The sequence below is a fragment of the Azolla caroliniana genome, unplaced genomic scaffold (assembly GCF_043228905.1).
Source record: "Azolla caroliniana isolate FFs.n. ecotype wild unplaced genomic scaffold, voAzoCaro1.0.p SCAF_17, whole genome shotgun sequence".
Classification (NCBI taxonomy): domain Eukaryota; kingdom Viridiplantae; phylum Streptophyta; class Polypodiopsida; order Salviniales; family Salviniaceae; genus Azolla; species Azolla caroliniana.
Window position 1 is genome coordinate 3,132,906 of NW_028230452.1, and position 16,312 is coordinate 3,149,217.

The 16,312-nt window shown below is 37.3% G+C and overlaps 2 protein-coding genes across 3 annotated transcripts; one reads left to right on the forward strand and one right to left on the reverse strand.

Annotated features, from left to right (window-relative positions):
• Nucleotides 1-1,269: 1,269 nt before the first annotated feature.
• On the reverse strand, nt 1,270-5,240 carry LOC147852833 (pentatricopeptide repeat-containing protein At3g09040, mitochondrial-like). Of its 2 annotated transcripts, none has more exons than XM_087333215.1 (2): nt 5,101-5,240; nt 1,270-4,633 (listed from the first exon to the last, which is right to left on the reverse strand). In XM_087333215.1, exons 1-2 carry the CDS (start codon nt 5,153-5,155, stop codon nt 2,337-2,339), a joined length of 2,352 nt encoding a protein of 783 aa, XP_087189341.1. In that variant the 5' UTR covers nt 5,156-5,240; the 3' UTR covers nt 1,270-2,336. The 2 variants fall into 2 exon arrangements, with proteins under 2 accessions (XP_087189341.1, XP_087189340.1); XM_087333214.1 differs by having other exon boundaries at nt 1,270-5,006.
• A 4,774-nt stretch (nt 5,241-10,014) lies between these two features.
• Nucleotides 10,015-15,642, forward strand: LOC147852834 (asparagine synthetase [glutamine-hydrolyzing] 2-like). Its single transcript, XM_087332938.1, has 14 exons — nt 10,015-10,172; nt 10,653-10,791; nt 10,949-11,047; nt 11,801-11,942; nt 12,025-12,120; nt 12,322-12,416; nt 13,056-13,217; nt 13,298-13,378; nt 13,497-13,718; nt 13,889-14,023; nt 14,092-14,172; nt 14,395-14,481; nt 14,890-14,997; nt 15,126-15,642. Exons 1-14 carry the CDS (start codon nt 10,093-10,095, stop codon nt 15,372-15,374), a joined length of 1,776 nt encoding a protein of 591 aa, XP_087189064.1. The 5' UTR covers nt 10,015-10,092; the 3' UTR covers nt 15,375-15,642.
• Nucleotides 15,643-16,312: the final 670 nt, after the last annotated feature.

Consider the following 16,312-nt stretch of genomic DNA (forward strand, 5'->3'; position numbering starts at 1 on the left):
CCCCTTGTATGAACATGGGAGAACCCCTATGTGACCCGAGAGGGAAAGAGAATTGACGTTGGTAACCAAAACTATAGAAGGTGTCAAACTCCTTAAGAGTCAACTGCTTGAAATTGACAAAAATAAAAAATGGAGGTTTTTGGAATTTCGACACCCAAATAAGTTTCATCCTTATTTGCAATGGCGAATTGGATTTGAAAATAATGATCTCTTGCCAAAAATATAGGAATAACTATTCACAATGAACCCAAAATGTTTACCAATAAGACCTCAAAATGTTTTATCATAAATGATAAGATCTTGAAAGAATTAATTGCAAATGCTTCTTAGTAATCCAAATGTATTTTTCATAGTCTCTCTCAAATCCTTTATTTTAGTACTCTTAACCACAAGTCTCTCTTATAATGCACATATCTATCCTAATAATCATTAATCTATTCTTGTTAATCCACTTATACTACTTTGATTTCTTCTTAATCCAGATATCCTACCTTAACCCTTTACTTAATCTCTTTGTAACCTTCTTATTCTAACTTAACCTCTTCTGTAATCTCTTCGTAATCTACTTATTCTACCTTAACTAACCCCTTCCTAGACCTCTTCTTTAGGGACAACTATTTGAACTCCTTCACGAATCTTTTTCCTAAGTTTGTTAATCAATTAATAATCCCCTTTCATATAGCATTAGCACTATTAAGTTAAAGATGAAATTAGCACACTCATCCATTACTTTTCAATGAGTATGTGTAGAATTTCACATTGATTTGATCCACTCTCAAGTTTAATTTGTGAGAGCGTTAACACTTCTTTTCATTTTCATATCACTCATCTTACAAGCTCAAATCTTTTATCTTTTTCTTTTATGCAATGGGTTGATTCATGCACAAGGGTTTATCTTTATGTTTGGAGGTGTTGCATTGCAAATATGACCAAATAATAGGGAATGTAACTGATTCTCATGTCTAGTTGTGGTACAAAGTGCAAGAGGGGTTGACACCTCTAACATGACAAAGAAAACCGCCCAGAGTGGCAAACTTACTTGGAAGTTGACAAAAAGTGGTTGATTCTATGCTTGTCTAAAAGTTTCAAGAATGTTCTAGTGGCAATTAATTCTTCTCTCCTTCAAACTTTTCTAGAGATTTACATCCTCTTATGGTTACCTCCCTAAGTCTATTATAAATCTAGCACATGGCTACAGGACTTTTCTCCAACATTAGTTGTGTCTGATGTTTTCTCAAGTACCTATTCTCTTCTCATAATCCAATCATAAGATCAAGCCTTGTAGTTCTAGTATTGACTCATATTAGACATTGTATATACCTATCAGATATCAAACAATGTAACCAAAACATTGACATTCTTTTGCAACTTTATCCTTGTACATCATGCTCATAACAAAGCCTGAGCTTATGCTCCAATCCGTCTTATATCTTTATTACAAGCTTCCACTCCAAACTTAAGAGGGTGGAGAAGGATTCTTGGGACTTTCTCATATGGACATAAAAACTCTACCCATGAGTTACCTTACCCATTCATAGAGATGTAGAGCAGTACACATTGTCATCCACAGTTCACCGTCATCAATATTTTTAACTGTTGTCTTTTACATTCATTATATTCGACATCCGGCTTATGATCATTCCTGTTACACTTATGTTTTCGACTATTCATCGACATTTCCAAGTTGTTGAGGCTTCGCTAGCTCTTTCAGGAATTCTACATGCACCTTCTTCCTCCTACATCGACATAGAAAGAGCCGACCACTCTAGAACTACATCATTCGAGATAGGCCAGCTACAGAGAGTACTTTCCCATTTTCAGCTCTCTAGAAAGAGCTTGTTTTGCACTTCCTTAGTACTTCTTTTATTTCTAACAAAAATGTGTGTGCTTCAGCTTTTGGCTGACAAATGCTTAAATTTCTTCCCAATAATTCAGCTTACCAGCCCTCATACATGTTCGTATGAACTTTCCCAGAGTCAATGCATGTAGCTCATTCTCGATGCATGGCTTGTTCACGTGATAAAGTTAGCTACTAGACTCTAGTGCGAGTTCATTGAAACAAACTAACCTTGAGAACTGGATTCATATACGAAAGTTCTAGATAATCTGTTAGACGGATTTCTAGGTTGAAAGGAATATGTATCAGGGCTCTCTTGCAATGGAAAGCTACCATTTCCTCATTTGAAATGGATCATAACAAATATACTTCCTTTCAGTAAGCATGGAATTTATCACCCACAAAAGATAAGAATATTCACATTCTGCAATTCAGTGTCAAATTTTAAATTTCATTTCATAATATCATGGTGTGTGTAATGCATCCAATTACACATATTTCATACTGATACTTGGGGATGTGCCCGTGTTTCCATCCTTGCATATATATTTTCCATGCAAACATATGCAGCAGAGCACTTTTCATCCAGCTGTATTGATTGCTCAAAGGCCCATTTCCCAAGGTTAACATCTGCCCATTTGTGACAAGAACCTAGGATAGCCAAGAATAGTGAAAGCTGGTGAGAGGAAACTTTCTCAAGTAAATTTCCAGTTTTTTTGAAGTTTCCAGCGCGGCCAAATAGATCAATCATGCAAGCATAGTGTTCTAGTGTAGGAGGCAGACCATAGACAACCCACATTTCATCAAACAATATCTCTCCTTCTGCCAAGAAACCACTATGATTACATGCCACCAGCAAGCCAAGGAACGTAACGAGGTCAGGCAAGATACCTTCTGTCCTCATTTGTCTAAACATGTTCAAAATAACTTTAGTCTGACCTAACCGAGCATATCCATCCAGCAGTGTATTCCAAGCCAGGACATCTCGAACCTCAAGTTGTTCAAATACTTCTCTTGCTTTTTCCAATGCACCACACTTGGCATACATGCCTACCAGTGTAGTGCCAAGCATGGTGTCGTTTTGTAATAATCCTTGTCTTCTGAGCTTGATATCTACGTGTTTCCCAATCGCAAGGCACCCACCAATCCCACAAGTTTCCAAAACACAAGCATATGTTAAAGGATTAGGGGAGACTGCTTCATCTTGCATTTTCTGGAAAGAATTGAACACTTCATCAACAAGCCCTTGGTGGGCATATCCATCCATCAGTGATGTCCATGCAACAACATCACGAACAGGAAGCTTGTCAAATACTTCTTGTGCTTTTTCTAATGCCCCACACAGTATATACATGTCTACCAATGCAGTACCAACTACCACATCTTTTTTCAGAAATCCTTGCTTTGTAACCTCAACAGCTATTTCTTCCCCAATTTCAAGAGATCCTACAATACCACAAGCTCTCAGAATCAAAGCATAAGTGACTCCAGTGGGAAAGATCCCCTCACCTTGCATCTTTCTAAAGCAATCTAGCGCACCATTACCGAGCCCGTGTTGAACATACCCAGCTATCAGTGTTGTCCACGATACAACATCACGTATCAGAAGATGGTCAAACACTTTTTGAGCTTTGTCAACTATCCCACATTTGACATACATGTCTACTAACGCCGTCGCAAGAACCACGTCTTTTTGCAATAATCCCAGATTGCTAATCTCAGCATGTATGTCTTCCCCAATCTCAAGAGATCCTATAATACCACAAGCTTTACAAGTGCAAATATAAGTCACTGTATTTGGCGAGATTCCCTCGTACTGCATCTGCCTAAAGCATCGGAAAGCTTCATCACCAAGTTCAAATTGAACATATCCTGTCATTAGTGCATTCCATGAGACAACATCCCGCACCTCCAGCTGTTCAAACACTTCTTGTGCAGTTTTTAGTGCCCCGCACTTCACATACATATCAACTAATGCATTACCAAGCATACTGTCTTTATCTAAAATATATCCTTGCTTTCTGACCTTGATGTCTATTTGTTTCCCAAGCTCAAGATACCCTCCAATGCCACAAGCTTTCAAAATGCAAATATATGTTACCATGTTTGGGGAGACTCCCTTTTCCTGCATTTTCCTGAAGCATGTCATTGCTTCTTCAAACATTTCTAAGCGAACATATCCAGCTATCAATGAAGTCCAGGACACGACGTCTGTCACAAGAAGGCTCTCGAATAATTCATGAGCTTTCTCAAGTGCACCACATTTAACATACATATTCACAAGGGCATTGCCAAGCACTGTGTCTTTATTTAATAACCCTTTTTGTCTAACCTTCGCATCTATTTCTTCTCCCAAGTGAAGCAATCCTAAAGCTGCACAAGGTTTCAAAATGCAAATGTAAGTCACTGTATTTGGGGAAATTCCTTCATGCTTCATCTCTTGGAAACAATTCAATGCTTCATTGAAGAACTGGTGTTGGACATATCCATCTACAAGTGCAGTCCAAGCCACAACATCTCGCACAGGAAGCTCTCCAAATACTTGACGTGCTTTTTCCATTGCACCACAGTTGGCATACATGCTAATTAGTGAGCTTCCAAGCAATAAGTCTTTTTTCAGCAACCCTTGTTCTCTAATAATAGTATCTATATCAGCCCCAACATCAAGAACTCTTGAAATTCCACAAGCTTTTAGAATGCATGTATATGTCACTACATTTGGAGAAACCCCCTGATCTTTCATGTGCTTGAAACATTGAAGAGCTTCATTGGCAAGACCATTTTGAACGTACCCAACTATCAAAGCATTCCAAGAGACAACATCAGGTGATAGAATCTGTTCAAAAATCTCTTGTGCTTCTATAAGAGCACCACATTTAGCATATGCATTGAGCAAGCAAGTGGCCACATGAATGTCCTTTGTGATCAGATCTTCCTCGAGGACTTTGGCACCTATGCTTCTAACCTTGCATATATTCTTCTCTTTCCCAAATGATTTGATGAGGCTTACAAGAGAAAATCTATCTTGACCGTGCAATTTAGGCGGGTCATCGAGAATGAATTTATGATTTCTTAATTTGGTTCGGACCCATGATGGGTTATGCCTTCTATCTACCCATAAGAGCTTTCTTGTCTGTTTGTGTCTAAAATCAGGGCACTTTGAGCTTCTCTGTTATGATACTTCAAATCAGCCACATTTATATATACAACACACACATACTAAAAGATTAAGAAGCCATGGGTTTTGGGTTTTCAATGTGTACCTTGTCGCTTCTGTTGTCCCAAAATTGAGATGGGTCTCTGAAGAACTCGCGCCATAAGGACTCTGTTTCTTTGGAGGACATGGTACGAATCCTTCTTCCTTCGTCATGTTATGAAAGAAGAACAAATATAGATATGTAGAGTAGTATAGCGTATAGTGGTAATGTGGTGTTTGGATAGGGATGTTCGAGACACACATTATAAAGTCTACATACGACACTTTAACTCATACTACGTAATATACTCGAATGCATTGGAAAACATTCGTTTCCAGGCGAATGAAAACGAATGTTTATTTTTACGCTTTTTACCTTAACTTTCTTACCTTAAAAAAAACTTTCTTATAATAAATAATGAATACAAAAGTATGGTATTTACCATACTTTGAGGGTGTTTTCCATACTCGAATGATTGAAACATTCTCGAAATGCGAATGCACATGTTGTACGTATGGTTCATACTATGCTTTAACTCAACCTTATACACACCTCTTTTTTTTGGCCTTCTTACCTTGGCTTTCATGATCATCGTTACATTCACTCTTCCATGATCATCCACAAGCAATGTATCATCCTACAATTGGTTCCATCCGTCCTAGCCCCTCTATAAGAAATCACTTCTATCTGTGTTCTCTAGCATGTTCGTTTTTGTTTGATCATTGTTCATCCGAACATAACATACATTGCGTTCTTCAAATAATAATAATAAAGTTATTTCTTTCTCCACACCGTCTGGTGTGAAAGATGATGACCATTTGCTTCATTTGGTGACTATAGTTGTGCTCTCCATCTAGCCATTGTTGGAGAGTGTGTGTTAATCTAACCAATTTAAGATCAGTAGCCAATTCGATGGCATGTCGTCTAACCAAATCAAACATGGCAACTCTTGTGCCCGATTGTAAGTTTCACTCTTTAAAAAAAATGGATCATCCAAGAAATTTTGTTATTCCAACATGAGAATTTAAATGAGCAATGATCATTGCATCATGTGTCATTACACACAAGCCTGATGTGGGCAATGTTTTTCCAAATATTGTTGGTTATAGTGTCCCTTAGTGCAACTTATCTTACAACCACAAGTAAATGGATTCCAATATTTACATATGTATGATTGGATGGGATACATAAACAATTAAAATGTATAATATTTAACTTAGGTGTGCCACATGATAAAAATTTGACCAATTAGGCAACTTCATTCACTTTAACATTGGAAAACTAGGGGATAATTTAGCGTAAATTATATCAATGAAACACATTATGAGAATATCCTTTTCCCATATTTTGTTGGCTACCATCACAACAACTTACCTAGGTAATTATCAATGAAAAACACACAATGAATATGAAATTTCCCTGAGATTGTTTTATTTTTTAATAATGGAATGTAAATGTTGCCTTCTAGACCTAATGTCATTACAAGCTAAATCTTATAAAGTCAAAACAAAACAAAATGTGAAAATGAAGAAAGTTAACATTACAATTTCTTCCACCTAGTGTGAAGCATATTTATGTTTGGTGCATGTCACATGAGTTGCCATCATCTCTCCATCTTCTATTTTTCGTTATCCTAATAATATATATCATATATACATATATATTATAGACATAAACATAAACAAGAATCCCCTTCAAAGTCCAATGAGGTATAACTTTATAAGTATATTCTAAAGTTTGTATTAATTGCTCAAAAGACAAATTGAATAAGTTGTCATAATGACATGATGCATCCATCAATTAGATAATGTATCTCGTTCGAGAATCGAAATGTGTTCATGATACCCATCGATGTTGACATTGCCACGAGTTTTAATTAGTCATGAATGTCATGACTATATAAAAATAACCAAAAACACAAAAGAATGTAAGTCAACAACACGTACATGTAAACACTTGAATCTCCTTAAAGATGGATGACTTATCTACCTAGACAATTTATTTATCAATATCCTCCCCAAAAACTTATCCACTCTTGCACTTATATAATCCAAGTTTGAATGGGCATCAAGTGTTGCATGAAATCATACAAAGGTATATTGATAAACCTATTCCATTCACACGATCAGATTATTATATTATAGTCAAACGAAGCTTGGGTTATTATGTGAATAGTTGATTTTGTGTAGAGGTAGACCCAAGCCTAACCATCCGAATGAAGACAAGAGACAAGGGGTCAATGATGTTTCTATACCCATACAAATGTGTAAAGAGGGGCACCATAGTTAGATTCGAGACCGCTAAGATATGCACAACTCTAAAACATAAAGTGCACAATGCCTACATTGAACAGCCATCCATTGTGTAACGATAAGCATAACTCTAAAATAAAGTCTACAACTTCTACCACATACAAAGAGTCACAAGCTACAACCAATAATTAAGATTAGGAATAATTTTAGAAAATTTAGGATCTATCCCTTTAATGTTAGAATATATTCTAGCTTCACACCTACTAAAACCAAGGGTATCTAAGACGGGCATTCAACACACCATTTATAGTCAAGATTCACACCCATGCAACAATGTTGTCATTGGAAAATAGTTATCTTCCAACAATACACAAACATATGGGAATGAGACAACATCACATACATGGATGCGTACACATACCACGAATTCCTACCTTGAAGCTGAGAACCGTATAAATTAGGATGCATGATTGGTCTTCCACATGTTTTGCAATAGCAAACATGCCCACCCTTATATGAGCATAACCCAACTTAATTTGCACATTTATATATGTGCATAAAGGTATACATCCACATGTATCTAAACAAGGGGATATAATGTGGGTGGGTATAGTGTGAGTTGTACTCTGCATTGATGGAGCCAAGATTCACCATCTGATAGACATCCCCCTTCAACCTCAATGGAATAAATAATTCCATTAGTCGAGTGATTGCCATGATTTGGCACAAGTAGGGGTAGTTGTTGTGCGGTGTGTTTCTTACAACTTCGATAGGATTGTCAACAACAATGCTTGTTAGTGTGTTTGCAAAATGCAATGATGCCTTACTTGTCTTCATCCCCTCGTTGTTCTCTTTTGTGCTTCCTAGAATAGCCAAAAATACTCCCCCCAAGATTGAACACACCGCAAACGGAAGTTTGGAAAACAATAACTAGTTTCTTGGTTGTACAAACATGACCAAGCTATATATTGAATGTGTTGTGCCATTGTAATGATTGATGTCGATGATAGTCTTTGAATACAAGCATATCGAACATATGAAACCAAAGCTCTTGTTTCCACGTGGCATTGTAAGTCTCTTGAGATAGCAATAATGTTTTCTTTGCTTCTTTCCTTTGGAACTTCTTCTTTTTATTCTTTTCTAATGTCTTTTTGGTTTTTTCTAACACAACTAGAGGAAGTAATCTCTATTTGGTTTTGAGGTTACTGCATTTGTCAATTTAGGTTTAAGCGTATGTAGAACACTGGGATATCCGTCTTTGACTATTTGCCTTTCCTTTGTGTTCTTCTTCTTCCACTTTCATCCTTCATCCTTCTCAATCTCAAATGTTTGTCTTTGTAATTGTTATTTCCTTGCTTTTTGTCATGCCTTCTTTTTTTGTCATTGCATCCAAACAATGCCAGAGGGTTAGGAATGACAACAATTATGGCAATACGAACCCAAGTTGCAATCATGTGAAAAATGTTAAATAACCCACATTCCAACACACAAAAACGGGCTAACAACACTTTCATTTGCGTACTTCCAATCATGATTGGAAGCCCGTCACCTTATCAATAAGGAGACATGATTGAATTATATCCTTTCAATATCAACATACTTATGAGTTAGAATCCCATCGCCACAAATGATCACCTAGACAATGTTCGAACAAAGAAATGTAGACACGCTAGAACATATGCATATGAAAATAGTTGTCAAATTCTAATTAGAGTTGTTATGATGGAGAAGGAGAGCTTGAGTAAGTAAAAATGCGAAGACACACGGGTGATGAAATTGATGTACCCATAAGTAATGCTAAAGATGACCATGATGGTTGGCATGTAAAAGATAAGAACAACTCCAAATATAAAGTCTAATATACAAATGTGAAAAGAAATCCAAGAGGTTACGTTATAATAAACCTTCACAATCAACCAATAAACTACTACGAAAAACTTATAAAGCGAAGTAGGTTCCATATTGTCAATGCTCGTGTTGGTCTAACATCACACCAAGCAACCATGTCAAACCATAACCAACGATTATGCTTAGTTGAAATGAAAAGAAGTAACATTTCCCTAGTAAAAAGTGTAGGAATAGGGAAAAAGGCAATGTTGGAACACACGGGGCTAGCTGATACAAGAAAAGATCGAAGGAAACAAGCAACATAGGAGATGGAGAATGATGCAATACATTATAGAGTTCGGCAATCATGTCTTCGTGTCGTCGTCGCGATACGAACGGGCTCGATATGCGTTCAATGTACGAGAATGTCTTGGAGAGAAGAGATTATTATGGGCTCACATGCTGGCCGATGCATGGAAAGAGAGAGGGACGAATAGAAGGTTAGAGAGGGGTGCGGAAGCAACGCAACGTGATTGGTCCACATAATTTGGCGAGGCTAGTGGTGGTGGTCCGGATGGGCGGGCAGGCGGACAGAAAGGGGGGGGGGGGGCGGCGAATATTTGTTTCTGTTGGACCTACCTAGCTAGCAACAATGGAACTAGAAGGGTTTTATGGAAAAGCAAGAAGGCCCCATGGAAAAATGCAAGATAAATGATATGCTTTGGAACACAAAGAAAAGAGAGATGATCAGAAAAAAGACCCCACCACAATCCATACCAAAACTGAGACCAACTTATTAGAAGAGTATTTATCATTGTATTATAAGAAGCAGCAGAAGAAGAAGAAGAAGAAAGAGCCGCCTCCTCCTCCTTCATCTCCTTCTCTCCTCTCATTTTCTTCTTCTTCTTCTTCTGCTTCTTCTTCTTCCTGCTGCTACTTGTGGCAGATAACAACAGGATTCGCCTTTGACGAGAAAAAGATGTGTGGGATTTTAGCCGTCCTTGGTTGCCATGATTCCTCTCTGGTCAAGCGCCAACGCGTCCTCGAGCTTTCTCGCAGGTAAAGAACTACATTGCATACCATATATGCGCGCACACACACACACACAGACATACACAGACAGTCGTTCACCAGAAAAAGAGATGGGGTGAGAGAGTCACACACACGCACGCACTATGGATTTGTATGCTTATTTCCCCCAATTCTCTCTCCTTTTAGGACGATGAGAGAGAGAGAGAGGGAGAGAGGGTTCTCTCCATTTTCCTCTCTCCTCTAGGCTTCATGAGAACAAATAAGAGAGTTTTTTTCTGTCTTTCTTTGTTTATGTTTATTTATCCCCTAGGATTAGCGAGAGATGGAGAGGGTTCTTTTTCCTTCTATAAATTGCTTTCCTTTTTACGCTTCAAGAGAGCGAGAGCTGCAATGGAAGGGAATTTTTGCATATTTCTGTCACATTTAGGTGTAGAGAGAGAGAGAGAGAGAGAGAGAGAGAGAGAGAGAGAGAGAGAGAGAGAGTTTTTCCTTATATTTCTCTCTCAGACTTCGGCATAGAGGACCTGATTGGAGCGGCCTTTTCCAGCATGGAAATCACTTCCTTGCTCATGAACGTCTTGCCATTGTTGATCCAACCTCAGGAGACCAACCTCTCTTTGATGATGAACGGAATATTGTGGTCACTGTAAGCTTGTCTTTTTCTCTTCTACTAAACAGTTTTTAAAATGTTCTTGTATTTCTTTTCTTTGTTTTGCTGCACGGAACATTTTTACAGTTTTTCCCTTTTCTTTGTCCTCGGTAATGATATCATGTTCTATTTTTTGCTTACTTCATTTGTATAGGTCAATGGGGAGATCTACAATCATGAGTCTTTGAAAGAACTCATTGCTCAGCCACATGTTTTTCGCACTCAGAGTGATTGCGAGGTGCTGGCTCACTTGGTAAGGATTTGTTTCTCTCTCTCTCTCTCATAACCTTGTTGACGAAAAACACAGATGCTGTGTTGTATCTGTGAATATAGTAACCTATTGGAAAATTCATTTAATTGCTATAAGAGATTTATACCCAGGGTATCTAATGCTTAGTTCTGTGCGGTTAATGAATTGAAATGTAGGTTCTTTTATTGATTTTTTTTGTTCTGCTGTCGTTTGTAAATAGTAACTAGTTCTCTAGAATTGCTAGTTCATAGTTTCATGCCCTGGATCAATGGAGAATGCAGCTTATAAAGAGACCCAAGATCAGGCGTGTGCAGATTTGATCTGAGACATATAGATAAGATAAAAGAGGGCGTGTTTTTCGGAGGACAATGATTGTTTGTATGTATGAGTTGAACTATTGACAACTATACAGGACTAAGGCTAACACACCAGGACCTTAGCAGGGTTAAGAGTCAATGAACTAGGGCCTAAGGAATTTAAGAGGGTTTAAGGTTGCTGTACATGGATGCCGCATGGATGACTGTGTATTGGATGGTAGGTTGAAAATGAGTGCCGCCTCTCCTGTGTGTTAATAGCTCATGCGCTATTTTGTCACGTTCTCATAGTATTTATTAACTCAAACCATTTATTTTTGAGAATTACCATGGGCTATGACCCTATTGGTTAATTTGTTAATCTCAGTCTATGCTTGTTAACAAGGCTGCTACATATCATGAATGTAAATTGCATGATATCCTTCATGTTTCCATTATGCAGTATAAGCTATTTGGCGAAGAAATGGTGTCCATGCTTGATGGGATGTTCTCCTTTGTTTTGCTAGACACACGTGACAATACCTTTATTGCTGCCCGTGATCCAATCGGTATTACACCCTTGTATATTGGATGGGGAACAGATGGTATGGACGAGATCTCAAATATAATTAAGAGAATCAGTGCCATATTTTGAATTATGATAAAGCTTACCAATTTGCAATGCAGGGTCTGTATGGTTTGCCTCTGAAATGAAGGCATTGAAGGATGATTGTGAGCAATTTCAGTCCTTTCCACCTGGGCACATTTATTCGAGCAAAACAAGTATGACGCAAACAAACACTTTTATCTCTTTCTAAAGAGATGCATGCAATGCCATAGATGGAAGATTAGGAACTTGCATTTCTCATATTTCCAAAACATTTCTCACCTGAATATATTGGACCTAAACATTGATATTTCAAAGGAAGGAATACAGCTTGAATTCAATAAACAAAATTTTGTTGCTCTTTGGATTTATGGCAGGAGAATTTCGTAGGTACTATAAACCACAGTGGTTTTCAGAGTCTATACCAACTGCTCCATATGATCCTCTTCTCCTGAGAAAGGCCTTTGAAAAGGTATGCAGAGAAACTATTGATTGACTTGCTCTATAATGCTAACTTCTGAAATTCACATACTTTTATGGCTGGTTCTAGCAAAATTCACACACAATGTCCTTCTATAAAACATCAAAAATATTATAGTGGATCAGGTTGAGCAAAATAAAGAACATGTAGAAGATAAGAGGGCAGTGGAATTTGGAGCTTCTGCAATATTCGAATCATAGAACAAACTAAAAATAGACTTATTCTCTCATTTTTGTCCATTCTGTCTTACTCAACTTCAGTGGCACCAAATTTATATTGGCTGGCCTCGTGAAAACTTGGTGCATTCATCAGTACTTTTTTTACCAAATATGCACTCTTGTCGTTATGAGCTCCATCATGAAACTGTCAGCAATATAAAAGTATTTGAACCTTTGATAAAAGAGGATCGCCATATCATGGAATTTTATAGTTGCAGCATGTAGGGGATAAGGAAGATGTTTGGGGCTAATGTGGTTGATTGACTTGCGTTTGCTGAGATGTCTCAATATTAATGATAAGCCTGTAATGAGAAAATTATTTTAACCATTTTTAGTTTTTTCTTGTGTCACATCTATTTGTGCAAATTATATACCAATGTTCAAATACTAAAAGCCGTGATTGGTTGAGCAGGCAGTAATTAAAAGACTTATGACGGATGTTCCATTTGGAGTGCTTTTATCTGGAGGATTAGATTCATCTTTAGTTGCATCGGTTGCCTGTCGTCACATCGGGGAAACTAAGGCAGGGGCACAGTGGGGAACACGGCTCCACTCATTTTGTGTGGGTTTAAAGGTTAGTTGTGTCTTTGCATATGCTAATATAATTAAATACACTTCTTTGAATAGAATATGAAATTATTCTGGAAATGACAGGGATCACCGGACCTGAAGGCTGCAAAAGAGGTTGCAGACTATTTGGGGACATTGCATACAGAATTCTACTTCACAGTTCAGGTTCAGAAAAGAAAATACCTTACTTGTAGTTCTGCATCATGACGTATCTGTTGAATCATTTTATGTGGATCAAGATGTCAAGTATCATGATTCTGATATCAAATCTCTATGCCTGCAGGAAGGTTTGGATGCAATTCCAGATGTGATTTATCACATTGAGACCTATGATGTGACCACTATCAGGGCTAGTACTCCGATGTTCTTGATGTCCCGGAAGATTAAGGCTCTTGGAGTGAAGATGGTTCTCTCGGGGGAAGGCTCTGATGAGCTGTTTGGTGGATATCTATACTTCCATAAGGCTCCTAACAAAGAAGAGTTGCACACAGAAACTTGTAGAAAGGTATTCCAGATTGTGATGTGAAGTGCGCATGTTAGAATGTGAAATGCTGTGAAGTACATGTGTTAGAATGACTTGCTTATATATAGCTTGTGCTTTTAACATCAATTTGGTTTTACCAGTATGTTTTGCAAAGCTTCGTATGAAAACTCTTAATAGATTCATTATTCCAGATAAAAGATCTTCATCTTTATGATTGCCTGCGAGCGAACAAATCAACATCGGCCTGGGGTCTAGAAGCTCGAGTTCCTTTCTTGGATAAAGAGTTCATTGATGTTGCAATGGGCATAGATCCTGCCGGGAAAATGGTACCACTCCATATGATTAGAGGTGTTTACTAACGGGAGCATCTTATAAAATGTCTTTTCGTTTTCAGATCAATATTAAAGATGGTCGAATAGAGAAATGGGTTTTGCGTAATGCCTTCGATGATGAAGAGAATCCTTATTTACCTAAGGTAAGCTCCTTGTAAATTTGCCATTGTATTTCCATCAAAACTAGATTTTAAATTCAAGTACATTACTTGTATACCGTAAAGTCTATGCCAAGGGGTCTTGTAATTCATTGTCATTGTCTGTCCCTGGACACACTTCTACATGTTCATTATTTTACTATATTTTTCTCTAATTTAATAGTGCTGTGATGTGCACCTTATGTTTGTTATTGTGGCACTTTTCAGCATATTTTATTTAGGCAGAAAGAACAATTTAGTGATGGAGTGGGTTATAGCTGGATCGATGGTCTAAAAGAACATGCAGAGAAACAGGTATATAATTTTATCATGTTTTTCTGGGGATCTGATATGAAAGAATTCCCCCATTCCTGAAAACATATGTATATAGAAATAAGAATTTGTCTTGTGCCTAACACAGAAAATATTGAAAGATCCCATGGCTTTTGGTAAACATAATTGTATGAAAATTAGATTCAAATTGGTAGTAGATATCAAACAGAATAAGTAAAAGAAATTTCGATTAAGAGGAACTGGATCACCAACAGCAGAGTGGTTGTGAATGTCATGTTGCCTCTTCTATTGACACATTTGAAATATAGGATGTTCTTTTGTTGCTGAAAATGCTTGCTTAACATATGATATATTTGATATGATGGGAGACATTATTTGTATATTTGCTTGCTATTATTAACGTGCTATATTTGATGTGGGTAACTGTAGGTAACTGATCAAATGATGGCGAATGCAATGTACATTTATCCTCACAACACCCCAACGACAAAAGAGGCTTATTACTATCGTCAAATCTTTGAAAGACTTTTCCCACAGGTAAGTTTTTTCTGCTAAATACTTTTATACTTTCTGTTTCTTTCTTATGGCAGCAAAAAAATGAAATGGTTAAAAATTAAGAAATGACAAATTTCGGTAATACATAGTTCTTTATGGTTGGTTATCAGCCCTCTGCAAGGTTAACTGTACCTGGAGGACCGAGTGTTGCTTGTAGTACTGCGAAGGCTGTAGAGTGGGATGAGGCATGGTCAAAGAACCCTGATCCTTCTGGTCGAGCGGCTATTGGGGTTCATGAGGCTTCTTATGAGAACAAATCATTAACACCACCAGAAGATATCAACGGTGAATTGCCTGATGGTCTTTCAAGTAAACAGCCGAGGTTGCAAGAAAATGTTGCTTTGGTCGAAGTTCAATGAATAGCAACAGTTCATATTCGGGACAAATCTGGTGTCAGCTGAATAAGACTAACTTAGGCATGTTAATAACTTGAAGATCAGATTCAAATGTCCCAATAACTAGTATGATGCATGTTGTATTGAACCTCACATGAACTGTCAGGAACTTACATATGTTGATCAGTAAATAAGGCGAAGTTTTAATAAATGCTAAGTTGGTTTTACAGAGTTTCTTGTAATGTTCAGTATCAAATTCTGTCTGTCCTAATTTATAATCCAGTGTTCTTACTATTCATTTGGAAAAACAGGGTTATCTGAGGCCAGTTGGCATAACATGCTTTCTGTACCTCAAAATCTATGTAAAACATATTCATGTTGCCTGTATATATATGCATGTCATGTTGTGTATATTCAAATGTCCCAATAACTAATATGGCAGCATGTTGTATTGAACCTCACATAAACCTTCAGGAACTTATGTTAATCAATGAATAAAGTGAAGTTTTAATAAATGCTAAGTTAGTTTTACAGAATTGCTTGCAATACGTTCAATGTCAAATTCTGTCTCTAATTTATAGTGCAGTGTTCTTACCATTCATTTGGGAATAATGGGCTATCTGAGGCCAGTTGGTGTAACACATTTTCTTTAACTTAAAACCCATGTATAATATTTTCATGGTGTTTGTATATATGCATTTCAAGGTTGTCTAAAAATTGCCACTAGAAAAAGTTCATGCTGTATACCATCCACTGTCTAGAAAATATCTCATGATTTGCCATTTGAGTTATTTCTCCTTAAAACCATTAGATCTCTTACAAGTAGTAGACCAATATCATCAATAGGCCATGGGGCATTTTTCACTTCACCCTTCTTGTCATAAACATAGCCAAAAGCAAGGTTAGTCGGTGTTACGAAATTGTCCTCACCCTCCAAATTCCTTGTCATGGACAACATTTAT